The following is a 27,701-nucleotide window of genomic DNA, read 5'->3' on the forward strand; positions in this document are numbered from 1 at the left end:
CTAGTAAGGAAACTGCGGATCTCAAATCAATAAGTGTTCACCCCAACTTTTTTGCTATCATTAAGGAACCGTTTGCTACAAATGAATTTCTTGATTTCTTGCCTAAGAGTTTGATCATTAATAAGAAGAAAGAAACTCCTAAGGATTATAGGTGTTCTATTAAAGAATTGCAAACTAAAGATGGCAATACATAGATTCATCCTTGCTTCTATGCCTAGCTAGGGGCGTTAAACGATAGCGTTTGTTGGAGGCAACCCAATTTTATTTTAGTTTTTTGCTTTTTGCTCCTGTTTAGGAATAAATCTTTGATCTAGCCTCTGGTTAGATTTGTTTTTGTGTTTTAATTAGTGTTTGTGTCAAGTTAAACCAATAGGATCTTCTTGGATGTTAGTTATTTGATCTTGCTGAAAAAGACAGAAACTTTGCGCTCACGAATATAATTGTTTAAACTCACCAGAGCATGATAAATTACCGATTCTTTTTGCAGTAGATCAGTGCGTAAATTTTCCTGGTTGTCCTAGTTTTTCAGGATTTTTGGAGTTCCAGAAGTTTTCGAACAAATCTGATTACTACAGACTATTCTGTTTTCGACAGATTCTGTTTTTCGTGTGTTGTTTGCTTATTTTAATGAATCTATGGCTAGTAAAAGAGATTATAAACTATAGAGAAGTTGGAATACAGTAGGTTTAACACCAATATAAATAAAGAATGAATTCAATACAGTACTTTGAAGTGGTATTTTGTTTTCTTTCGCTAACGGAGCTCACGAGATTTCCTGTTAAGTTTTGTGTTGTGAAGTTTTCAAGTTTTGGGTAAAAATTGATGGAGTATGGAACAAGGAGTGGCAAAAGCCTAAGCTTGGGGATGCCCATGGCACCCCAAGATAAACTAAGGACATCAAAAAGCCAAAGCTTGGGGATGCCCCGGAAGGCATCCCCTCTTTTGTCCTCATCCATCGGTAACTTTACTTGAAGCTATATTTTTATTCACCACATGATATGTGTTTTGCTTGGAGCGTCTTGTTTGATTTGAGTCTTTGTTTGTTAGTTTGCCACAATCATCCTTGCTGTACACACCCTTTTGAGAGAGACACACGTGATTCGGAAATTGTTAGAATACTCTATGTGCTTCACTTATATCTTTTGAGCTATATAGTTTTTGCTCTAGTGCTTTATTTATATCTTTTAGAGCACGGCGGTGGTTATGTTTTATAGAAACTATTGTTCTCTCATACTTCACTTATATTATTTTGAGAGTCCTACAAAACAGCATGGTAATTTGCTTTAATCATAAAATTAATCCTAATATGAGAGGCATCCAAGATTAGTAAAAAAATCTTATGAGTGTGTTGAATACTAAGAAAAGTTTGATCATAAAACACCCCGACTTAGCCGCCGCCGCCACTGACGCCACCACATCTTCTCCCCACCCGGTCACCCCCGATGCCGACTCCCTCGGCGGCTGGCATCTCCCGAATCTCTGACCTTGTCTTCCCGCTGGCCGTCGCGTCGTCGCCCATCCGTCCGCCCAACGCCCTCCCACCTTCAATTCGAGCTTTGAGCCTTCGACATCGTCCCTTCATGCTGTCAAAATATGTTTTGAACTTGCATTTTCTATACATGATCCACAATTCGGTTTAAAACCAAAAACCGAACCGAAAATTCGCTTAACCAAAATTTTGGTTAGCTCATTTTTAGTGCCTGTTTCGGTTTTCACTTTTACTAACCGAATTCCCCCAAAAGAGGACTTGTAGAAACTGAACCGAACGCCCAGACCTAGGGTGATGCATGGTTGGTCACTAGCATCGATCCGATCCATGGCACGGAGCAAAGGGATGCAACATTTTACTCCAATATTCATTCTTGGTTCCACAAGCACAGGAATATCAAGCCCTACCGCAACGAAGTCATCCGCGATTGTGGGACAAAATAGTTTAACCATCGATGGTACACCATCCAAGAGCCCGTGAGCATGTTTTTCAGCCGTTTAAAACAACTAATCGGTCGATGGCCCTAGATGAAAAAAATAAATAGAAAAGGAAATCTTAGAAGGCAGTAAAGTGGTGCGTAAATCGCCAACCAAGTTGTTGTATGCGTTGATCATTTGACCGGATATACAACTTATTGGCTGGATATGCTCTGTGTTTTGTCATTTGACTTGATATGTACTTTGTTGGCATTGTCTTTTTTTGCTTGCCGGCCCCCGTATCTGTGAACTAGTTCCGGACCAGTCCGACTGTGTCCAATTTAAGGGTTTGCCGGCTCCCGTATCTTTGAACTAGTTCTGGACCAGTCCGACAATGTCCAATTTAAGGGTCGGCACTGGAGATGCCCTGACATGGTGCTCCACGTCGTGACACAAAACAAGTGGTGCCCAAGAGTCATTGGTCACGATATAATTCCCAGGAAGAACATACAAGCACTGCACGCTAACAATAATGCATAAATGACTACATCACGGGGGGAAGGGCAAATGCGTAGAAAAAGCAACTGGATACAAACCGCACTGTAGAACGCCCATCAGGTAGAATGACATTTTGAGAATGCAAATCAGCCTTCCTTGTCTACTCTACACGTCACATCAATCATCACAAAGACAACAACACGGAAGGAAAAAACAGTACAGCTCTCTCATGAGCTAATGGCAATACACTGGATCAAGCGGCCGAGCATGCATAATGGCTGGTAAACTGGTGGTACAGCAAAAACCTCATCCTGTTGTAACATGAATCTGGTTTGTTAATCTTCATTCACTTGAAGAAGGATCTTGATGGACCCATCTTATTGTAACAGTTTTCCTGTGTGACAATTTTTCCCTGGTTATCTTCCCGATGGTTACTAATTCTGTGAAATAGTTCAATAATCAGACACACGCACAAAAAAAATACTACCAAGTAAATACTCCCTCCGTTCCCAAATATAAGTCTTTTTAGAGATTGCGACAAGTGACTACATACGGAGCAAAATGAGTGAATCTATACTCTAAAATATGTCTACATACATCCGTATGTTGTAGTCTATTTGAAATGTCTAAAAAGACTTATATTTAGGAACGGAGGGAGTACATGAAAAGTTTAAATGTCAAAAAAAGAGATGAAATTTTTGGGGGCATTCGCTCTGGATTAATAACTAATCCCAAGGACGGTGAACTTAAAGTCTTAAACAAATGTAAGACGTCTTATATTAGTGTACAAGAGGGAGTACAAGAACTGCAGTTCAACAAGTGTTCCTGATTGCAACACACGGCACACAGGCATACCAAGATGAATGGCGGCGCATTATTTCATGAGTGGTCAAACATCGTTGCAACACAAAGAAAAATCACACAAACTGAACGTGGTACTGAACTGAGAACTCTCGATATCTAGTGCTGGACAGCTGGGTGGACAGTAGTGTCAAGCAAAAAACACCTGTGTTCAAGTCTAACTCATACGTCTAATGTGAGTGGCAGAGCTCATACTCAGTTTTCCAAGTTGGGTGATTAACTAGTGAATATGTAGCAATTGCATTATTTGCAAGCCATAAACTATGTCTATCTCCATTGCATAATACTGCCTCTGTACCAAAATGTAAGACATTTTTTGGTTTTGCATAGGGCATAAAAACGGCTTACATTTTATTATGGAGGGAGTATAATCGTATAAACCTACCAACATACATACAGATATAAAATTTGAAACTGAGAAGACATGCTGGGGTACCATTGTATTCGACACTTACCACATTCTATAGTTTCTCCTCAGTAAAAGTACATGTTGCAGGACTCATGCAAGAAACTTAATAGTCGCTGCATTAGATTCACTCTGTCAGAAAACAGAACATTGTTGTGCCAAAAGCTCATTTTACTAAAAAAACAAAATAGCTTACATCCATATGTTACTTTTTCTCTTCGCCGTCGGAATCAGACTCTGCGAAGACGGTTTCCGGCTGAGTTTGAGCATATGCTGGTGCAATAAACTTTGGGTCATTCTTTGCAGCATCAGCATATTTCAAAATTGCCTCTCTTGGATCTTCATCCATCCAGGTCTCCTTAATTAAACCACCTTCCTGTAACAAATAAATTGAGAAAATTATGTGTCATCAACTAAAAGCAGGTATACTCTGGGAGGAAACACACTGGAGTACACAAAGAACGTAAATTTACCATACATATAAAACATAAGGGATGATTAATGTGTATATTACCTTCATGAGATACTGTGTCAGCAAGCTGCCTTTTGTTGTGCCAATTTTACCACCAAACCCTGGACCACTAACAGGAGCTTCTGGTTTGTGCGATTTGAGGGGGTCTTTCATCATCTTCTCTCTTTGGCGTTTACGGCTTGGTTGATCTCTGAATAGAGGCAGTGCATGTGGGTTGTGTATTAAAGGTTGCACCTCATAATCATCAACAGATTTTTTCCTTGGTGCTCGTCCAACACATACAAGAGCTCCCCTCTGACTAACAGAAGGATCATACAAGATATGAGTCCCACCTTCCTTCTTGTCCCCAACTGTTGCGAACACCTACAGAAATAGTAGAGGTTCAAAAACTCAATAATATCCTAAAAACAGTATTCAGCACCAGCATATCCAAGTACTAATGAATAACCTGATTAATCCTTGGGTGCCAGAGTGACCTTATCACACTGTAATGTGGTGAAATTCCCACCCTTGATACAAGCTCTAGTTTCCTTCTATCAAAGAAGCAAAGTAGGCCTCCATTTCTGCCATCTTTCTCAACAGAGGTTCCTGTAAAAATAAGTTGCTCGTCTGAACTAAATGAAGCATTTGTCTCCGCATAGTTATTAGGCAGATCGTCGAACACTTTCAAAGGAGTCTTCATTTTCCTCAAATCCCATATCTACATAAAATTACCAATGCAATACTATAATTAGAAATAATATATATAAGGAAGAAAAGAGCAATGCTGCAGTTCTTATCATTATCATAGATTCACAAGATAACAGTAGACCCAAACAGCAAAAGTATCTAACTGAGTCAGATAACTGAACACATTGCAGGTTGCTAGGTTGGAATCGATAAATTAGTACTAATCATGGCTAATGAACCTTCTTTTACACCGTTTTTTAATCCAGCTCCCAGCAGCGGCTCTCCAAAAGCACAAAAGACATTTTACCCCCCCCCCCCCCCCCCACACACACACACACAACCCTGTATCATTTTGGCATACTGGCCAAAGTTTGACTTGAGACAAAACTAATATGCAGAGTAAATAAAAACAGAAGGAGTATCATATAGCCAATATGCCAAAATCATTTAAATACACTGTCTATTACATCAAACAATTGTAATTTCAGTTAAAAACCATGAAAACCGACAATCTGCGACAAAAAGAGCTCTTAATCAAGTCATTTCGATTATAACAGTACAATCAGCACCTATTCCCAATCTACAGAACAACGGAGGACATTATGGTCATTTTAGCACGCTTCTGCACCAGCTGCAGCTGCTACAGCGCAACTACCAAACACCTGTATCTTGGCTCCAATCTTTCAGCCGCAGCTACAGCTGCTCCTTCCAGCCGGAGCTGTTGCAGCTGCAGCTGTGGAAGTTGCAGCTATAGCAAGCATGCCCCAAGCAGAAGTATTTTTGAGAAATGTACGTAGGTGACATCTCAAGGCTTACTGGACTGATGCTTAACCTAAATACTGAACAACTTTCAAGTGTGTAAGAGTATGGCGGCATAGGCGGTTTGCAGATAATGAATTTAAACATGCAGACATGGATTGTGTTAACAGACCAGATACATTACCTTTAGAGTACTATCCATACTTCTTGACAGAAGAATCTGCCCATCAGTAGAAAACTTAACCCCAGTGATATCTTCTGTATGTGCTTTTTCAACATGAATATCTGGTCTGCTTCCCCATCCAGTCTTTATGGTCCAGAGCTACAAAAGACATATGAGGTCATACAATGTATTAACCAAACCATCTGGTTAAACTCAAAGTGATAGGACAGTTTAGAGATTGTGCAATATATAAAGTACCTGAATGGAACCATCCCCCACGCCAGCAACAATCCGCTTGCCTTCATGATCCCATGCACATGAAGTAACAGGAATTCGCATTGGTCTTTTTAACTTTGGTTTGATGACCTATTGAAAATGTAATGACAAAAATTCAGTATTCCACAATAGAAAATGGTAGGAGCTTCAATCATACTACATAACAAGTGGTTCAACTTTAAGCAAATGTTGGTGCAAAAATGAACAAATATCAGAGCATTTCAGGGTTATTATATTACTAGGACCTTCTCCTCAAAATGATGCACTGCTATCTAGCGAATAGAACGATTAGTTCAACGTACCTGCTTTTGACTGCTAAAGTCTGAAACATCCCAGAGACGTAATGATCCATCTTCCGATGAGGTCAATATAGTTTCTTTTGACTTGGGATTCCATTCACCACCAGTTAGTCCAGAAATATGACCCTTTGTATTCTTCAGATCACGGATATACATATCACCCTTAACAAACTCACCAAGCGAAAGCCCGTCTCGGTCATATATCTGATAGGAAGCATAATGTAATTAACATGGTATTGATTTCTAGGGGTCACAGTTTTTGGTGATTCAAGGAAGATAGCAAACCAGAATACCTTGGCCTGAGCTGAACCCGTGACACATAAGAATCGGTCCGATGTTGGACTCCAGCTTAGGCTACGAACTTGATGCCCCTCACAAGGTTCTAATTGCCTAAATGACTGTAGCTTCGAATTCATGCCTTGGAAGTCATACATCCGTATGGTATAATCATAGCTGCCAGAGAGCACTCGGGATCCTGTAGGGTCAACAGCAAGGGCTGAGGCAACCTGCGAATGAAATAAATGATTATTAACCAGCGAAATAGATTTACTTGAAACTAGCAATGTAACCCGGACGAGTCTTCATAGCATCACAGGAGGCACCTTTGAAGATCACCCCAAGAGCACGCTAGTTGATATTCGACTAAATTTGTTGATTCTAAGGTTGGCTAGCTAGGTGTAAGCTTTTTTCCTTTCTGATGTTCTTTTTCTTTGGCTGCCTAGGTATGTTTGCTGCCTTTTTATTTCTTTTTGAGTCGTAGACTTTTAGTTGTAAGGCCAGCATCATCATCCTGAAAATTTTCTTATAATAAAAAACTCCGCCTATGTCTTTTAGGCATAACCGGTCCCAAGCCCGGGTAAAGGAGGGGAGTTGTGATAGGCTTGGCGAGCCAACGTAAAAACTAGCCAGTCCCATGGGTATGAAACCCATTTGAGCGAGAGTAGTACTAGGATGGGTGACCTCCTGGGAAGTCCTCGTGAAAGGGTTTCATATATAAGGGTTGTGATAGGCTTGGCGAGCCAACGTAAAAACTAGACAGTCCTTTGGATATGAAACCCATTTGGGCGAGAGTAGTACTAGGATTGGGTGATGCGATACCAACAACTCATTTTGTTTGAACATGGCTAGAGTTGGCACGGTATTCTCTACAGAAAACTTATGCGGTATGTAACACTGGTAGAGAAAATTTCTTAGAATAACACCATGCAGAACAAACAGAAGGCGAGCTTCCACAGCTTATCTTCCAAGATCAGTTTAATTCGGCTAAATCGTATTTGTGAAAGAACTAAGAAACCTGACAGCTCCCACAACTATCCAGAAATTCTAAAGTAATTGAGCAAAACTAGTTGTCAAACCACATCAACCTTAACAATTCCAATAGTAAAACAACTCAGCTGTAGAGAAGGAAATAATTATGGGCGTACAGTTACCTTGGTGTGCCCCCGCAGAACAATTTCGTTGCTGAGAGGAATCCTGCCGAAATCCTCCCCATCATCATCATCCATATCATCGTCGTCGTCGTCGCCCTCGTCCTCGTCATCCTCATCCCCCTCCTTCGACGGTGGCGGCCGAGGCGGCCCAACCATGCTGCCGTCCTCGTCCTCCACCTCCGCGTGCGCAGACGGCCGCTGTGGCGGCCGAGGCGGCCCAATCAGACCGCCACCCTCCTCGTCATCCTCCTGGATAGGAGCCAATTCCTTGGGCGGTCTAGGGGGTCCGACAATGGCGCCACCGCCATCGTCCTCCTCGGCGGCGGCAGAGGTGGAGGGGTTGGAGCTAGGGTTTTGGGGCTTGCGGAGGGTGGAGGAGTGGGAGGCGGCGCTGGGGCGGGTGGGCGCCTTGCCGAATGAGGTCGGGAAGAAGGCGCGCATCATCGCCTCCTCGTCCATCTCGCCGCCGTCCGCCATAGGCCACTCGTCGACGGCGAGTTCGGGAATAGAGATGGGTGCTGCCGCGAGTTTTTCTTTTTTCGACGAGCGTTCGAGCGCACGGGCTCTGTGTCCGGGGTCTCTGTAGCCGAACTGGTCGAGCCACCGCTGCCCTGCTCGTAGCGAAGGTCTCAAATTCGTGTCGGGTTTGTCCGATAATGCTTTTTTTTTTTACGTCGTTCGTCCGATAATCCTACAACGTAACTTTCCTAACTACTCCCTCCTTTCCTGTTTACAGGGCTTATCTCAATTTTTTTCTCATTTTATAAGTCTCAATTTAGTTGTTCCTCATCATATTTTAAGATTTTAAGGTGCAATAAATCATTGCATGCAAGTAATAAAAGAAAATTGATCAATAGATGTATTTTATGCATGCATGCATTGCAATTAATGCATTGGTAAACACAATTTTTTAAAGAAAACAAGCGCATTAATTGAGTGATTTTGCAAATTACAAAAAATGTTTCACCACTCATCATCTATCTTGGTTGGTGAGATTTTTGAATTGAGCCATATAAACCAAAAAGATGTAGTAATTAACTACCTCAAATTTCATTGGACCACCTAGCACATTACGTAATACACGTAAGTGGCCTTACATAGGTGTAGCATTACCCCGTGTTCGTGTGCAATGCAATCATGTAGGTGATGTGATTTTGCTGCCAAACGATCTAAGATGATACAAACAATTTTAATTATATTATATTCGCCAAAAAGAGTTATTTATCACATGCAAAGAAAACTGACTGATTTTAACCGCCTTCTACCTATCTTTCTTCTCTTTTCTTCTTTCTTATCCTCTGTCTTATATATTAGGCCACTAATGGGCGCTGGTGCATCGGCCGAAATTTTGGCCGGTCGCACCGCAGCCGCTTGATTAACAGCGTAACAGCCATTGGATAGGTGGTCCACCTGTAAAGAAAAGTCAAACACGTGTTCCCCAATTTCCCCCGCCTAGTCCAACACTAGTATGGCTGTTTCCCATCGCAAAAGAAATCGCTGCCCAGCGCGTTCATGGCCAGCGACACCCTTCCTCGCCGAAAACTAGCATCGCTTGAACCACCGCTCGCCTCTCGCCGAGCCGCCAAATCAGTAGCTTGCCCCCGTCGCCTCTGGTTGCAGCACCGGGCGCCTTGGTTCCAGCTCGTCGCCATGACGGTTGCAACATCGGTTGCTCCGGTTCCAGCTCGCCATGTGTTGATTGTAGCATCTGCTACCTTCGGTTGCAGCTCGCTGACGTGCTAGTTCCAGCTTGCCGCCATGCCGGTTCCAGCACCGGACGCTCCTCCCAGATGCAACTCACCGTCGTCCTCGTAGCATCCGTCCTCCTCGGTCCAGCAGGAAGCGGGTGCCCTCGTAGGAAAACGCTACCGTCTTGGAGCACGCCGACGCCTTTGTCGTTGCAGCACGTATCAGCCGCCATGGTAGCACATCCGTCGCTGCATCGTCGTGTCGCCGGCCGCAGCTCTCAACGTCACAGCTCCACCGTGCCGACTGAAGCTTTTTTCATCTACGGTCGAAGCTTTTCTGTAAATGGTTGCAACTTTTTTTGTCTTGCAGTGCGCGGTTGAAACTTTGTATTTCTTTCGGTTGAAGCTTTTTTCATCTAGGGTTGAAGCTTTTTTCGTAACGGTTGCAGCTTGTTCGATATAGGCTTGAAGCTTTTTTCATGTCGGCCGTAGCAATTTGTGATGCCGGTTGTAGCATGTAGCAAAAACAGCGACGCCGTGAGTTGCTTGGAGCAGCGCTGGCGTCCTCACAGCCTATGGTCGCTGCCCTCATGATCTGGCATGTACAGAATGAAAACTTCATTCTCGATTCTACGAGAATTTTTATGAAAGCATTTCATTTGCTTCTCTTCAATGGAAGTTTCATTTTCCCAGAATGTATCCTAATTTTTGGCCTAATTCTTCTTCTGATGATCGATTCAACTTCTCACCCCCATATCCAAATAAAAAAGCGGTTTAAGCTCGCCGTCCATGATCGCCGCTCTCTTGGGCGCCGGTTGCTGCTCCCGTCGACAGTAACCATGGCGTGTGATGCATTGATGGAGGAGAAAAAGGAGAGAGAAAGAAAGGAGATTGCATGAGAGCAGGAAGGAAACGAGTGGACGGGAGCGATGTACGTGAAGAGTTAAGGGAATTAAGAGTGGGAAAGCGACGTGTGGGACCAGGAATATGTGAACATGTGAGGAGGAGCCTCGCAAGTGCCGTGCGACCGGCCCAGCGTTCGGCCGGTGCGCCGACGTAAAACGTTTCCCTATATATTATCTAAAAGAATAGTGTTCCCTAATTCGTTGCTTCTTTCGTCAAGCCGTCCTTAGCCTAGCGTAGGCAGGCTTACCTGAATTGATCGACCCAAACTTCTTTTCTTCCTATTCCAGCCACTAGAGGTCCATCGATTCTCTCGCATGGCCTAACGGTGAATTATTTACCCAAAACCACCACACTTGGGTCTAAGGTAACAACTTGGTACCACATTTGAACCAGGGCACAAAAACCACCGATTTTGCGCCCAATGTGTAACGCGGAGCACTGATGCTCGAATTTGGTCGCGAAAACAGCCAAACCGACAGGTAGGGCCCACCTGTCAGGCTGATGTGGCGAAGACCAAAAACTTTGACCGATTGATGTGGCGAATGAGACGCGGGCCCCACCTGTCAATGACTAGACGGTCATGTTCTTCACAACATTTTTCAATGGGGCGTTCCATCGAGCACCTTCAGTGCGCTCATCTTGTGCTCACTGAAGAAGGTGCAACACGCCATGGGCACGCCAAAGCAGTGACCAGAGGAACGGCAGGCCGGACGCCTCCATCCCGACCGAGAGCTCGCACAACTCTTCCTGTCCTCCTACCAAGGGGGTGACCACCTTGCCGAAGCTGGCATACGCGGCGACGCGGACAGGGTGCCGATCAAGCCAAGTTGTGGCCGCGCGAGGAAGGCACGAGGGGCTCACCTTGAGCATGTATGCATGCTCGGACGCGGTGAGTTAGCACTGGAGCGACATCCTCGTCAGCAGAAGCGACCAACGGAGCATGGCGAGGTCGGTAAGATGACTCATCCACACGCTGCTTGTCGACGCTTGCCGAGGAGGCATCAGAATGACGTGCTGAAGCCTGTGAAAAGATGCAATGCACAGAGGTTCAGCGGAGCGGGAGATCAAGGACCGGTGGTGTGTGGACGGAGGTGGAGAAGATGACCACAGCGCGGCTGATTCTGGATGTTCCGATCCAATTGCTCCGGTAGGGTTGGTCAGGGAGGTCTTCTAGTGCTCCCAGACAAGGTGGTGGAGCTCGCGGTAGTCTCTGGCCACAAGAATGGGCGGCGGCGACCACAGATAGGGGGGGCTGCTCCCAGTGGACGCAATAGAGCTCGGTAGCTGCTAGGTGCTCTAGGTCCCCTCCACGACCGGCACCGCAAGCTAGCTTATGGAGGAGGCAAGCAGGGAAGGGGCGCACACGGCCGACGGGAGCAAGCTGCGCACGGGCCGGCCGTTCGGCTGCAGGAAAACACCAACACGTGAAAAAAATGGGAGGAAGCTAAAAATGACTCATTGACATGTGGGACACACGCCTACTCTTCCACCCCACTCGCCATATCAGTCGGTCAAGTTTTTGGTCTTCGCCACGTCATTCTGACGGATGGGCCCCACCTATCGGTTTGGCTATTTTTGCGACCAAATCCGAGCATCGGTGCTCCGCGTTACAAATTAGGCACAGTTTCGGTGATTTTTTGTGCCCTGGCACAAATCTGGTACCAAGTTGTTACCCTATCCCCACCTGTGGTGGTTTTGCGTAAATAACTCCCTAGCGGTAAACCGTTGATTGATTTCTTTCCTACCACTCAAAAAGAAAAACGATCTCCCGGCCACCCAATACAAAATACCGTCTCATGCCCACTCATCCATGGCGGTGAAGGCGGCGATGGCATTGACCGAACTCTTGTCCTCCTCCTCATGTCGGCAACGCCACTCAATTCGACCGACAGGCATCCAGCCGTCCATCACGACGTCCATAGTCGTTTCTCCATCTAGCTCAACGACCTCCCTCGGATTTGGAGCTCACGTCTGATGCGGTCATGTTGTCGTCACTCCCCTAGATCTCGATGTGCGCATGTACAGATGCATGTTGTTGATGTATATGCTTGCATTCATGCTCTTGATGCATGTGTGTCTGTGTGCGTGAGGCAATGCGTGATGCTTGGCAATTCATGGCTCGAATTAGTCTGTTGGATCTATGATGTGCTTATTCTTCATTAACCTATTTTGTTGATAGTATATTCCAACCCTTACTTAACAGATCAATATATACCTTATTTGGGGCTAAGCAACCCCTTTCTCTGGATGCTCACTAGCACCATCATAAGTGCCTCCTAGTGTACGCTCTACGATGGTTGCTACCATGTATTTTCACCACCCCCTCCCTCATCAATGGAATGATACGCATCCCGCGTATACATGGGAAAAATCTACCTTATGCAATTGCAGGGTGATAATGGAAGGCGCTGAGGTTTACCATCGTGGTTTACACATGGCCCTTTGGCTAATAGCACATTATTGTGCAATTGCAGGAATCACTCTAATATTCAGATTTTTAATAATTTAGTTTTTCATATGTAGGTCCTTGTGTCAGAGGTCCGACGCCCTGGACGAAGAGCATCTCATGGCAGTCACCGCCCTGGCCAGCCTGCTCGCGAGCAATGCAAAGCCGCGGCGAGGTGGCTCGGTGCCGGGCCGGCTGAAGGCAAAGCAGAGGCATCGATTGGAAGGCTATTCCTTGCTCTACTCCGACTACTTCACCGACGCTCTGATACGTCTCCAACATATCTATAATTTTTTATTGTTCCATGCTGTTATATTACCATTCTTGGATGTTTTACAATCATTTTAAAACATTTTTTGGTACTAACCTATTGACATAGTGCCTAGTGCCAGTTGCTGTTTTCTGCTTGTTTTTTACATGCCAGGAAATCAATACCAAACGGAGTCCAAACGCAGCGAAACTTTTTGTGGATTTTTTCTGGACCAGAAGACACCAGATGGGCCGAAGAAGTTCCAGAGGGGGTGCTCCGAGGGGAGCACAACCCACCAGGGCGCGCCTGGGGGCCCAGGCGCACCCAAGTGGGTTGTGCCCACCTCGGCGGCCTCCCGCACCGCCTCTTTGCTCTATAAATACCCCAATATTCCAGAAACCCTAGGGGAGTCGACGAAAATCAATTCCAGCCGCCGCAAGTTCCAGAACCACCAGATCCAATCTAGACACCAACACGGATGGGTTCATCATCCTCATTGATGCCTCTCCGATGATGCGTGCGTAGTTCATTATAGACCTACGGGTCCGTAGTTAGTAGCTAGATGGCTTCCTCTCTCTCTTTTGATTCTCAATACAATGGTCTCTTGGAGATCTATTTGATGTAACTCTTTTTGCGGTGTGTTTGTTGGGATCTGATGAACTTTGAGTTTATGATCAGATCTATGTTTTTATCCATGAAAGGTATTTGAGTCTTCTTTGATCTCTTATATGCATGATTGCTTATAGCCTCGTATTTGCTTGTTTTTCTTTTTAATTTTCAATAAGAATCCTTGCTGGACACACCTATTTGAGAGAGCCAAATTATGCTATGACTTGTTAGGATTGCTCTCTATGCTTCACTTAAATCTTTATGAGCTATGGAATTGCTCTAGTGCTTCACTTATATCTTTTTGAGCACGGTGTGCTTTGCTATCTTTGAAGAAATTCTCTCTTGCTTCACTTAAATTAATTTGAGATAAAGAATTATGATGCTCACGATCTTCACTTATATTTGTTTGAGCTTTTCAAAAGCAACATATGAAACTAGTTCCAAAGTGATAGATATCCAAGGAGGATATAATAAAAACTTTCATGAAGATCATTAGACAAAATAAAATGAATTCCTTGTAATAGTTTTGAGATATGATGATAGTGATATGTGAGTCATGTTGATGAGTAATTATGCTTTAGTAAGAAAATTGGTGTTAAGGTTTGTGATTCCCTATGCAAGCACGAAAGTCAATAGTGCAATTAAATTACATCCTACTTGTGGTGCATTATTCGGTGTTAGTTATGTTTAATGCTCGCTTATGAGATTTTTCGTTTCTTGGTTGGATGCTTCTGAATCTTTTGCTAGCCTTCATTTGCACTAAGTATGATCACTACTTGTGCATCCAAAATCCTTTAAACCAGTTTTGCCACATGAGTCCACTATACCTACCTATATGCGGTATTCTTTTGCCATTCTAAGCAAATTTGTATGTGCCATCTCTAATTTTCAAAATAAACTTCTCTTTTGTGTGCTCGTACCGCTCATGAAACGGTAGGGGGTGGCTGACGTATTTCCATGCTAGATATGTTGTTCTCAAAATGAGTGTTTATTCACTTGTCATTGCACGAGAGTACGACAAAGGTAATAGGGATGCCCAGTCCCGAAATGAAAAATGAATTTACTTTATGTTATCAAATAATAAATTGTTGGGGAACGTAGTAATTTCAAAAAAAATCCTACGCACACGGAAGATCATGGTGATGCATAGCAACGAGAAGGGAGAGTGTTGTCCACATACACTCGTAGACCGAAAGCGGAAGCGTTATGACAACGCCGTTGATGTAGTCGTATGTCTTCACGATCGACCGATCCTAGTACCGAACGTACGGCACCTCCGCGATCTGCACACGTTCAGCTCGGTGACGTCCCACGAACTCACAATCCAGTAGAGCTTCGAGGGAGAGCTTCGTCAGCACGACGGCGTGATGACGGTGATAATGAAGCTACCGGCGCATGGCTTCGCCTAAACACTACGACGATATGACTGAGGTGGATTATGGTGGAGGGGGCACCGCAGACGGCTAAGAGATCAATGATCAACTTGTGTGTCTATGGGGTGCCCCCCTCCCCCGTATATAAAGGAGTGGAGGAGGCCGGCTCCTAGGCGCGCCCCAAGGGGAGTCCTACTCCCACCGGGAGTAGGATGCCCCCCTTCCCTAGTTGGATTAGGAGAGAAGGAAGGGGGAGGAAGGAGGAAGGAAAGGGGGCGGCCCCCCTCCCAATTCGGATTGGGCTTGGGGGGAGGGGGCGCCCCCTCCTTTGCTCCCTTCTCCTCTCTTCCACTAAGGCCCAATGAGGCCCATATACCTCCCGGGGGGTTCCGGTAACCTCCCGGTGCACCGGTATATGCCCGATCTCTCTCAGAACCATTCCGATGTCCAAATATAGTCGTCCAATATATCGATCTTTATGTCTTGACCATTTTGAGACTCCTCGTCGTGTCCGTGATCATATCCGAGACTCCGAACTACCTTCGGTACATCAAAACACATAAACTCATAATATCGATCGTAATCGAACGTTAATACAGTTCTAGCATGAATAATAAACATTTATCATGATATAAGGAAATATAAATAACAACTTTATTATTGTCTCTAGGGCATATTTCCTTCAGTCTCCCACTTGCACTAGAGTCAATAATCTATATTACACAGTAATGATTCTAACACCCATGGAGTCTTGGTGTTGATCATGTTTTGCTCGCGAGAGAGGCTTAGTCAACGGGTCTGCAACATTCAGATCCGTATGTATCTTGCAAAACTCTATGTCTCCCTCCTTGACTTGATCGCGGATGGAATTGAAGCGTCTCTTGATGTGCTTGGTTCTCTTGTGAAATCTGGATTCCTTTGCCAAGGCAATTGCACCAGTATTGTCACAAAAGATTTTCATTGGACCCGATGCACTAGGTATGACACCTAGATCAGATATGAACTCCTTCATCCAGACTCCTTCATTTGGTGCTTCCAAAGCAGCTATGTACTCCGCTTCACACGTAGATCCCGCCACGACGCTTTGCTTAGAACTGCACCAACTGACAACTCCACCATTCAATATAAATATGTATTCGGTTTGTGACTTAGAGTCATGCATATCAGTGTCAAAGCTTGCATCAACGTAACTATTTACGACGAGCTCTTTGTCACCTCCATAAACTAGAAACATATCCTTAGTCCTTTTCAGGTATTTCAGGATGTTCTTGACCGTTGTCCAGTGATCCACTCCTGGATTACTTTGGTACCTCCTTGCTAAACTAATAGCAAGGCACACATCAGGTCTGGTACATAGCATTGCATACATGATAGAGCCTATGGCTGAAGCATAGGGAACACCTTTCATTTTCTCTCTATCTTCTGCAGTGGTCGGGCATTGAGTCTGACTCAACTTCACACCTTGTCACACAGGCAAGAATCCTTTCTTTGCTTGATCCATTTTGAACTTCTTCAAAACTTATCAAGGTATGTGTGAAGGAAATATGCCCTAGAGGCAATAATAAAGTTATTATTTATTTCCTCATATCATGATAAAAGTTTATTATTAATGCTAGAATTGTATTAACCGGGAAACATAATACATGTGTGAATACATAGACATATATAGTGTCACTAGTATGCCTCTACTTGACTAGCTCGTTAATCAAAGATGGTTGAGTTTCCTAAACCATAGACATGAGTTGTCATTTGATTAACGGGATCACATCATTAGGAGAATGATGTGATTGACTTGACCCATTCTGTTAGCTTAGCACATGATCATTTAGTTTACTTCTATTGATTTCTTCATGACTTATACATGTTCCTATGACTATGAGATTATGCAACTCCCGATTACTGGAGGAACACTTTGTGTGCTACCAAACGTCACAACATAACTGGGTGATTATAAAGGTGCTCTATAGGTGTCTCGGATGGTACTTGTTGAGTTGGCATAGATCAAGATTAGGATTTGTCACTCCGATTGTCGGAGAGGTATCTCTGGGCCCTCTCGGTAATGCACATCACAATAAGCCTTGCAAGCAATGTGACTAATGAGTTAGTTGCGGGATGATGCATTACGTAACGAGTAAAGAGACTTGCCAGTAACGAGATTGAGCTAGGTATTGAGATACCAACGATCAAATCTCGGGAAAGTAACATACCGATGACAAAGGGAACAACGTATGTTGTTATGCGGTTTGACCGATAAAGATCCTCGCAGAATATGTGGGAGCTGCTACCTCTTGAGCACTCCATTGGTTTTCCTTGAAGAGGAAAGGGTGATGCAGTAAAGCAGCGTAAGTATTTCCCTCAGTTTTTGAGAACCAAGGTATCAATCCAGTAGAAGGCCACGCACGAGTCCCTCACACCTACACAAACAAATAAAATCCTCGCAACCAACGCAATAAAGGGGTTGTCAATCCCTTCACGGTCACTTACGAAAGTGAGATCTGATAGATATGATAAGATAATATTTTTGGTATTTTTATGATAAAGATGCAAAGTAAAGAAAGCAAAATAAACGGCAAAAGAAATAGCTAAGTGTTGGAAGATTAATATGATGGAAAATAGACCCGGGGGCCATAGGTTTCACTAGTGGCTTCTCTCGAGAGCATAAGTATTACAATGGGTAAACAAATTATTGTTGAGTAATTGACAGAATTGAGCATAGTTATGAGAATATCTAGGTATGATCATGTATATAGGCATCACGTCCGAGACAATTAGACCGACTCCTGCCCTCATCTACTACTATTACTCCACACATCGACCGCTATCCAGCATGCATCTAGAGTATTAAGTTCAAAAGAACAGAGTAACGCTTTAAGTAAGATGACATGATGTAGAGGGATAAACTCATGCAATATGATATAAACCCCATCTTGTTATCCTCGATGGCAACAATACAATACGTGCCTTGCTGGGAAAGGACACCGCAAGATTGAACCCAAAGCTAAGCACTTCTCCCATTGAAAGAAAGATCAATCTAGTAGGCCAAACCAAACTGATAATTCGAAGAGACTTGCAAAGATAACCAATCATACATAAAAGAATTCAGAGAAGATTCAAATATTGTTCATAGATAAACTTGATCATAAACCCACAATTTATCGGTCTCAACAAACACACCGCAAAAGAAGATTACATCAAATAGATCTCCACAAGAGAGGGGGAGGACATTGTATTGAGATCCAAAAAGAGAGAAGAAGCCATCTAGCTAATAACTATGGACCCGAAGGTCTGAGGTAAACTACTCACACATCATCGGAGAGGCTATGGTGTTGATGTAGAAGCCCTCCGTGATCGATGCCCCCTCCGGCGGAGCTCCGGAAAAGGCCCCAAGATGGGATCTCACGGGTACATAAGGATGCGGCGGTGGAATTAGGTTTTTGGCTCCGTATCTGGTAGTTTGGGGGTACGTAGATATATATAGGAGGAAGAAGTACGTCGGTGGAGCAACGTGGGCCCCACGAGGGTGGAGGGCGCGCCTGGGGGGGGGGGTAGGCGCGCCCCTACCTCGTGCCTTCCTGGTTGCTTTCTTGACGTAGGGTCCAAGTCCTCTAAATCACGTTCGTTCCAAAAATCACGTTCCCGAAGGTTTCATTCCGTTTGGACTCCGTTTGATATTCTTTTTCTGTGAAACTCTGAAATAGGCAAAAAACAGCAATTCTGGGCTGGGCCTCCGGTTAGTAGGTTAGTCCCAAAAATAATATAAAAGTGTATAATAAAGCCCAATAATGTCCAAAACAGAATATAATATAGCATGGAACAATAAAAAATTATAGATACATTGGAGGCGTATCAGGAGCCAATATGAGCATCCAGGTTCCTCTATTGGTTATTGGCCGGAGACGTGTCTCAGTCATGTCTACATAGTTCTCGAACCCGTAGGGTCCGCACGCTTAAAGTTTGGTGACGATATGTATTATGAGTTTTTGTGTTTTGATGTACGGAAGGTAGTTCGGAGTCCCGGATATGATCAAGGACATGACGAGGAGTCTCGAAATGGTCGAGACGTAAAGATCGATATATTGGACGACTATATTCGGACACCGGAAGTGTTCCGGGTGGTTTCGGAGAAAACCGGAGTGCCGGAGGGTTACCGGAACCCCCCCCCCGGGAGAAATAGTGGGCCTTATGGGCCTTAGTGGAGAGAGAGAGAGGGTTGGCCTAGGGCAGGCCGCACGCCCCTCCCCCTCTGGTCCGAATTGGACAAAGAGAGGGGGGCGGCGCCCCCCTTTCCTTCTCCCTCTCCCCCTTCCTTTCCCCCTCCTAGTAGGAGTAGGAAAGAGGGGAGTCCTACTCCTACTAGGAGGAGGACTCCTCCTCCTGGCGCGCCCTACAGGGGCCGGCCAGCCTCCCCCCTTGCTCCTTTATATACGGGGGCAGGGGGCACCTCTAGACACACAAGTTGATCTGTCGATCTCTCCCAGCCGTGTGCGGTGCCCCCTCCACCATAATCCACCTCGAGCATATCGTAGCGGTGCTTAGGCGAAGCCCTGCGTCGGTAGCATCATCACCACCGTCATCACGCCGTTGTGCTGACGAAACTCTCCGGCGAAGCTTTGCTGGATCGGAGCTCGCGGGACGTCATCGAGCTGAACGTGTGCTGAACTCAGAGGTGCCATGCGTTCGGTACTTGGATCAGTCGGATCGTGAAGATGTACGACTGCATCAACCGCGTTGTGCTAACGCTTCCGCTTTCGGTCTACAAGGGTACGTGGACACACTCTCCCCTCTCGTTGCTATGCATCACCATGATCCTATGTGTGCGTAGGAATTTTTTTGAAATTACTACGTTCCCCAACAGTGGCATCCGAACCTGGTTTATGCGTAGATGTTATATGCACGAGTAGAACACAAGTGAGTTGTGGGCGATACAAGTCATACTGCTTACCAGCATGTCATACTTTGGTTCGGCGGTATTGTTGGATGAAGCGGCCCGGACCGACATTACGCGTACGCTTACGCGAGACTGGTTCTACCGACATGCTTTGCACATAGGTGGCTGGCGGGTGTCAGTTTCTCCAACTTTAGTTGAACCGAGTGTGGCTACGCCCGGTCTTTGAGAAGGTTAAAATGTTGGGAATCGTAGCATAATTTAAAATTTTCCTACGTTCACCAAGATGCATCTATGGAGTCTACTAGCAACGAGGGGAAGGGAGTGCATCTACATACCCTTGTAGATCGCGAGCGGAAGCGTTCCAATGAACGTGGATGACGGAGTCGTACTCGCCGTGATCCAAATCACCGATGACCGAGTGCCGAACGGACGGCACCTCCGCGTTCAACACACGTACAGCGCAGCGACGTCTCCTCCTTCTTGATCCAGCAAGGGGGAAGGAGAGGCTGATGGAGATCCAACAGCACGACGGCGTGGTGGTGGATGTAGCGGATCTCCGGCAGGGCTTCGCCGAGCTTCTGCGAGAGAGAGAGAGGTGTTGCAGGGGAGGAGGGAGGCGCCCAAGGCTGTTGTGTTGCTGCCCTCCCTCCCCCCACTATATATAGGGCCAAGGGAGAGGGGGGGCGCAGCCTTGCCCCTTCCTCCAAGGAAGGGTGCGGCCAGGGGGGAGTCCTTCCCCCCCAAGGCACCTCGGAGGTGCCTTCCCCCTTTAGGACTCTCCCTTTTTTTCTTATCTCTTGCGCATGGGCCTCTTGGGGCTGGTGCCCTTGGCCCATATAGGCCAAGGCGCACCCCTTACAGCCCATGTGGCCCCCCGGGGCTGGTGGACCCCCTTGGTGGACCCCCGGACCCCTTTCGGCACTCCCGGTACAATACCGATAAAGCGCGAAACTTTTCCGGCGACCAAAATAAGACTTCCCATATATAAATCTTTACCTCCGGACCATTCCGGAACCTCTCGTGACGTCCGGGATCTCATTCGGGACTCCGAACAACTTTCGGGTTTCCGCATACATATATCTCTACAACCCTAGCGTCACCGGACCTTAAGTGTGTAGACCCTACGGGTTCGGGAGACATGCAGACATGACCGAGACGCCTCTCCGGTCAATAACCAACAGCGGGATCTGGATACCCATGTTGGCTCCCACATGTTCCACGATGATATCATCGGATGAACCACGGTGTCGAGGATTCAATCAATACGTATGCAATTCCCTTTGCCAATCGGTATGTTACTTGCCCGAGATTCGATCGTCGGTATCCCAATACCTTGTTCAATCTCGTTACCGGCAAGTCTCTTTACTCGTACCGCAATGCATGATCCCGTGACTAACGCCTTAGTCACATTGAGCTCATTATGATGATGCATTACCGAGTGGGCCCAGAGATACCTCTCCGTCACACGGAGTGACAAATCCCAGTCTCGATCCGTGCCAACCCAACAGACACTTTCGGAGATACCCGTAATGCACCTTTATAGTCACCCAGTTACGTTGTGACGTTTGGCACACCCAAAGCACTCCTACGGTATCCGGGAGTTGCACGATCTCATGGTCTAAGGAAAAGATACTTGACATTGGAAAAGCTCTAGCAAACGAAACTACACGATCTTTTATGCTATGCTTAGGATTGGGTCTTGTCCATCACATCATTCTCCTAATGATGTGATCCCGTTATCAATGACATCCAATGTCCATAGTCAGGAAACCATGACTATCTGTTGATCAACGAGCTAGTCAACTAGAGGCTTACTAGGGACAGGTTGTGGTCTATGTATTCACACATGTATCACGATTTCCGGACAATACAATTATAGCATGAATAATAGACAATTACCATGAACAAAGAAATATAATAATAACCATTTATTATTGCCTCTAGGGCATATTTCCAACAGTCTCCCACTTGCACTAGAGTCAATAATCTAGTTACATTGTGATGAATCGAACACCCATTGCGTCCTGGTGTTGATCATGTTTTGCCCTAGGGAGAGGTTTAGTCAACGGATCTGCTACATTCAGGTCCGTGTGCACTTTACAAATATCTATGTCTCCATTTTGAACACTTTCACGAATGGAGTTGAAGCGACGCTTGATATGTCTGGTCTTCCTGTGAAACCTGGGCTCCTTCGCAAGGGCAATAGCTCCAGTGTTGTCACAAAAGAGAGTCATTGGGCCCGACGCATTGGGAATCACCCCTAGGTCGGTAATGAACTCCTTCATCCAGACTGCTTCCTGTGCTGCCTCCGAGGCTGCCATGTATTCCGCTTCACATGTAGATCCCGCCACGACGCTTTGCTTGCAACTGCACCAGCTTACTGCTCCTCTATTCAAAATATACACGTATCCGGTCTGTGACTTTGAGTCATCCAGATCTGTGTCGAAGCTAGCGTCGACGTAACCCTTTACGACGAGCTCTTCGTCACCTCCATAAACGAGAAACATATCCTTAGTCCTCTTCAGGTACTTCAGGATATTCTTGACCGCTGTCCAGTGTTCCTTGCCGGGATTACTTTGGTACCTTCCTACCAAACTTACGGCAAGGTTTACATCAGGTCGGGTACACAGCATGGCATACATAATAGACCCTATGGCCGAGGCATAGGGGATGACACTCATCTCTTCTATATCTGCTGCCGTGGTCGGGCATTGAGCCGTGCTCAATTGCACACCTTGCAATACAGGCAAGAACCCCTTCTTGGACTGATCCATATTGAACTTCTTCAATATCTTGTCAAGGTATGTACTCTGTGAAAGACCAATGAGGCGTCTTGATCTATCTCTATAGATTTTGATGCCTAATATATAAGCAGCTTCTCCAAGGTCCTTCATTGAAAAACACTTATTCAAATAGGCCTTTATACTTTCCAAGAATTCTACATCATTTCCCATCAATAATATGTCATCTACATATAATATGAGAAATGCTACAGAGCTCCCACTCACTTTCTTGTAAACACAGGCTTCTCCATAAGTCTGTGTAAACCCAAACGCTTTGATCATCTCATCAAAGCGAATGTTCCAACTCCGAGATGCTTGCACCAGCCCATAAATTGAGCGTTGGAGCTTGCATACTTTGTTAGCATTCTTAGGATCGACAAAACCTTCCGGCTGCATCATATACAACTCTTCCTTAAGGAAGCCGTTAAGGAATGCCGTTTTGACGTCCATCTGCCATATCTCATAATCATAGTATGCGGCAATTGCTAACATGATTCGGACGGACTTCAGCTTCGCTACGGGTGAGAAAGTCTCATCGTAGTCAACCCCTTGAACTTGTCGATAACCCTTAGCGACAAGTCGAGCTTTGTAGATGGTCACATTACCATCTGCGTCCGTCTTCTTCTTAAAGATCCATTTGTTTTCTATGGCTCGCCGCTCATCGGGCAAGTCAGTCAAAGTCCATACTTTGTTTTCATACATGGATTCTATCTCGGATTTCATGGCTTCTAGCCATTTGTCGGAATCCGGGCCCGCCATCGCTTCTTCATAGTTCGAAGGTTCACCGTTGTCTAACAACATGATTTCCAGGACAGGGTTGCCGTACCACTCTGGTGCGGAACGTGTCCTTGTGGACCTACGAAGTTGAGCAACTTGATCTGAAGCTTCATGATCATCATCATTAACTTCCTCCCCAGTTGGTGTAGGCACCACAGGAACATTTTCCCGCGCTGCGCTACTTTCCGGTTCGGAAGGGGTGACTATCACCTCATCAAGTTCCACTTTCCTCCCACTCAATTCTTTCGAGAGAAACTCCTTCTCTAGAAAGGACCCGTTCTTTGCAACGAAGATCTTGCCTTCGGATATGAGGTAGAAGGTATACCCAATAGTTTCCTTAGGGTATCCTATGAAGACGCATTTCTCCGATTTGGGTTCGAGCTTTTCAGGTTGAAGTTTCTTGACATAAGCATCGCATCCCCAAACTTTTAGAAACGACAGCTTAGGTTTCTTCCCAAACCATAATTCATACGGTGTCGTCTCAACGGATTTAGACGGTGCCCTATTTAAAGTGAATGTGGCAGTCTCTAAAGCATAACCCCAAAATGAGAGCGGTAAATCGGTAAGAGACATCATAGATCGCACCATATCCAATAGAGTGCGATTATGACGTTCGGACACACCATTTCTCTGAGGTGTTCCAGGCGGCGTGAGTTGTGAAACTATTCCACATTTCCTTAAGTGTGTACCAAATTCGTGACTTAAATATTCTCCACCACGATCTGATCGTAAGAATTTTATTTTCCTCGTTGATTCTCAACCTCACTCTGAAATTCCTTGAACTTTTCAAAGGTTTCAGACTTGTGTTTCATTAGGTAGACATACCCATATCTACTTAAATCATCAGTGAGAGTGAGAACATAACGATATCCTCCGCGAGCCTCAACACTCATTGGACCGCACACATCGGTATGTATGATTTCCAATAAGTTGGTTGCTCGCTCCATTGTTCCGGAGAACGGAGTCTTGGTCATCTTACCCATGAGGCATGGTTCGCACGTGTCAAATGATTCGTAATCAAGAGACTCCAAAAGTCCATCTGCATGGAGCTTCTTCATGCGCTTGACACCAATGTGACCAAGGCGGCAGTGCCACAAGTATGTGGGACTATCGTTATCAACTTTACATCTTTTGGTATTCACACTATGAACATGTGTAACATCACGTTCGAGATTCATCAGAAATAAACCATTGACCAGCGGGGCATGACCATAAAACATATCTCTCAAATAAATAGAACAACCATTATTCTCAGATTTAAATGAGTAGCCATCTCGAATTAAACGAGATCCAGATACAATGTTCATGCTCAAAGCTGGCACTAAATAACAATTATTGAGGTTTAAAACTAATCCCATGGGTAGATGCAGAGGTAGCGTGCCAACGGCGATCACATCGACCTTGGAACCATTCCCGACGCGCATCGTCACCTCGTCCTTTGCCAGTCTCCGTTTATTCCGTAGTTCCTGCTTCGAGTTACAAATATGAGCAACCACATCGGTATCAAATACCCAGGAGCTACTACGAGTACTGGTAAGGTACACATCAATTACTTGTATATCACATATACCTTGGGTGTTGCCGGCCTTCTTCTTGTCCGCTAAATATTTGGGGCAGTTCCGCTTCCAGTGACCACTTCCCTTGCAATAAAAGCACTCAGTCTCGGGCTTGGGTCCATTCTTTGACTTCTTCCCGGTAACTGGCTTACCGGGCGCGGCAACTCCCTTGCCGTCCTTCTTGAAGTTCTTCTTACCCTTGCCCTTCTTGAACTTAGTGGTTTTATTCACCATCAACACTTGATGTTCTTTTCTGATCTCTACCTCAGCTGATTTCAGCATTGAATATACCTCGGGAATGGTCTTTTCCATCCCCTGCATATTGTAGTTCATCACAAAGCTCTTGTAGCTTGGTGGAAGCGACTGGAGGATTCTGTCAATAACCGCGTCATCCGGGAGATTAACTCCCAGCTGAGACAAGCGGTTGTGCAACCCAGACATTCTGAGTATGTGCTCACTAACAGAACTGTTCTCCTCCATTTTACAACTGAAGAACTTGTCGGAGACATCATATCTCTCGACCCGGGCATGAGCTTGAAAAACCAGTTTCAGCTCCTCGAACATCTCATATGCTCCATGTTTCTCAAAACGCTTTTGGAGACCCGGTTCTAAGCTGTAAAGCATGCCGCACTGAACGAGGGAGCAATCATCAGCACGCTGCTGCCAAGCGTTCATAACGTCTTGGTTCTCAGGGATTGGTGCTTCACCTAGCGGTGCTTCTAAGACATAATCTTTCTTGGCTGCTATGAGGATGATCCTCAGGTTCCGGACCCAGTCCGTATAGTTGCTGCCATCATCTTTCAGCTTGGTTTTCTCTAGGAACGCGTTGAAATTGAGGACAACGTGGGCCATTTGATCTACAATACATAGTGTAAAGATTTTAGACTAAGTTCATGATAATTAAGTTCATATAATCAAATTATTTAATGAACTCCCACTCAGATAGACATCCCTCTAGTCATCTAAGTGAAACATGATCCGAATTCGACTAGGCCGTGTCCGATCATCACGTGAGACGGACTAGTCAAGATCGGTGAACATCTCCATGTTGATCGTATCTTCTATACGACTCATGCTCGACCTTTCGGTCCTCCGTGTTCCGAGGCCATGTCTGTACATGCTAGGCTCGTCAAGTGAACCTAAGTGTATTGCGTGTGTTCCGAGGCCATGTCTGTACATGCTAGGCTCGTCAACACCCGTTGTATTCGAACGTTAGAATCTATCACACCCGATCATCACGTGGTGCTTCGAAACAACGAACCTTCGCAACGGTGCACAGTTAGGGTGAACACTTTCTTGAAATTATTATAAGGGATCATCCTACTTGCTACCGTCGTACTAAGCAAATAAGATGCAAAAACATGATAAACATCACATGCAATCAAATAGTGACATGATATGGCCAATATCATCATGCTCCTTTGAACTCCATCTTCGGGGCACCATGATCATCTTTGTCACCGGCATGACACCATGATCTCCATCATCATGATCTCCATCATTGCGTCTTCATGAAGTCGTCACGCCAACGATTACTTCTACTTCTATGGCTAACCCGTTTAGCAACAAAGTAAAGTAATTTACATGGCGTTATTCAATGACACGCAGGTCATGCAAAATAATAAAGACAACTCCTATGGCTCCTGCCGGTTGTCATACTCATCGACATGCAAGTCGTGATTCCTATTACAAGAATATGATCAATCTCATACATCACATATATCATTCATCACATCTTCTGGCCATATCACATCACATCGCACTTGCTGCAAAAACAAGTTAGACGTCCTCTAATTGTTGTTGCATGTTTTTACGTGGTTTGTAGGTTTCTAGCAAGAACGTTTTCTTACCTACGTATGACCACAACGTGATTTGCCAATTTCTATTTACCCTTCATAAGGACCCTTTTCATCGAATCCGTTCCGACTAAAGTAGGAGAGACAGACACCCGCTAGCCACCTTATGCAACTAGTGCATGTCAGTCGGTGGAACCTGTCTCACGTAAGCGTACGTGTAAGGTCGGTCCGGGCCGCTTCATCCTACAATGCCGCCGAAACAAGAAACGACTAGTAGCGGCAAGAAGAATTGGCAACATCAACGCCCACAACTTCTTTGTGTTCTACTCGTGCATAGTAACTACGCATAGGCCTGGCTCATGATGCCACTGTTGGGAATCGTAGCATAATTTAAAATTTTCCTACGTTCACCAAGATGCATCTATGGAGTCTACTAGCAACGAGGGGAAGGGAGTGCATCTACATACCCTTGTAGATCGCAAGCGGAAGCGTTCCAATGAACGTGGATGACGGAGTCGTACTCGCCGTGATCCAAATCACCGATGACCGAGTGCCGAACGGACGGCACCTCCGCGTTCAACACACGTACGGCGCAGCGACGTCTCCTCCTTCTTGATCCAGCAAGGGGGGAAGGAGAGGTTGATGGAGATCCAACAGCACGACGGCGTGGTGGTGGATGTAGCGGGTCTCCGGCAGGGCTTCGCCGAGCTTCTGCGAGAGAGAGAGAGGTGTTGCAGGGGAGGAGGGAGGCGCCCAAGGCTGTTGTGTTGCTGCCCTCCCTCCCCCACTATATATAGGGCCAAGGGAGAGGGGGGCGCAGCCTTGCCCCTTCCTCCAAGGAAGGGTGCGGCCAGGGGGGAGTCCTTCCCCCCCAAGGCACCTCGGAGGTGC

General features: G+C 45.4%; 1 protein-coding gene across 2 annotated transcripts; it reads right to left on the bottom strand.

The window, feature by feature from the left end:
* Nucleotides 1–2,442: 2,442 nt before the first annotated feature.
* On the bottom strand, nucleotides 2,443–8,336 carry LOC123180974 (WD repeat-containing protein 70). Of its 2 annotated transcripts, none has more exons than XM_044593177.1 (10): nucleotides 7,739–8,336; nucleotides 6,602–6,814; nucleotides 6,312–6,512; nucleotides 5,992–6,099; nucleotides 5,755–5,892; nucleotides 4,591–4,842; nucleotides 4,185–4,505; nucleotides 3,867–4,046; nucleotides 3,720–3,786; nucleotides 2,443–2,797 (listed from the first exon to the last, which is right to left on the bottom strand). In XM_044593177.1, exons 1-8 carry the CDS (start codon nucleotides 8,213–8,215, stop codon nucleotides 3,876–3,878), a joined length of 1,881 nt encoding a protein of 626 aa, XP_044449112.1. In that variant the 5' UTR covers nucleotides 8,216–8,336; the 3' UTR covers nucleotides 2,443–2,797; nucleotides 3,720–3,786; nucleotides 3,867–3,875. The 2 variants fall into 2 exon arrangements, with proteins under 2 accessions (XP_044449112.1, XP_044449111.1); XM_044593176.1 differs by having other exon boundaries at nucleotides 2,443–2,843.
* Nucleotides 8,337–27,701: the final 19,365 nt, after the last annotated feature.

Source organism: Triticum aestivum, chromosome 1D (genome assembly GCF_018294505.1).
Source record: "Triticum aestivum cultivar Chinese Spring chromosome 1D, IWGSC CS RefSeq v2.1, whole genome shotgun sequence".
NCBI classification, from domain to species: Eukaryota; Viridiplantae; Streptophyta; class Magnoliopsida; order Poales; family Poaceae; genus Triticum; species Triticum aestivum.

Coding starts and splice junctions, on each gene's coding strand:
- LOC123180974 (XM_044593177.1), bottom strand. CDS start 8,215: ATGGCGGACGGCGGCGAGATGGACGAGGAGGCGATGATGCGCGCCTTC. Junction 6,815..7,738: donor TTCTGCGGGGGCACACCAAG/GTAACTGTACGC, acceptor TTTCATTCGCAG/GTTGCCTCAGCCCTTGCTGT. Junction 4,506..4,590: donor GGCACCCAAGGATTAATCAG/GTTATTCATTAG, acceptor CTATTTCTGTAG/GTGTTCGCAACAGTTGGGGA.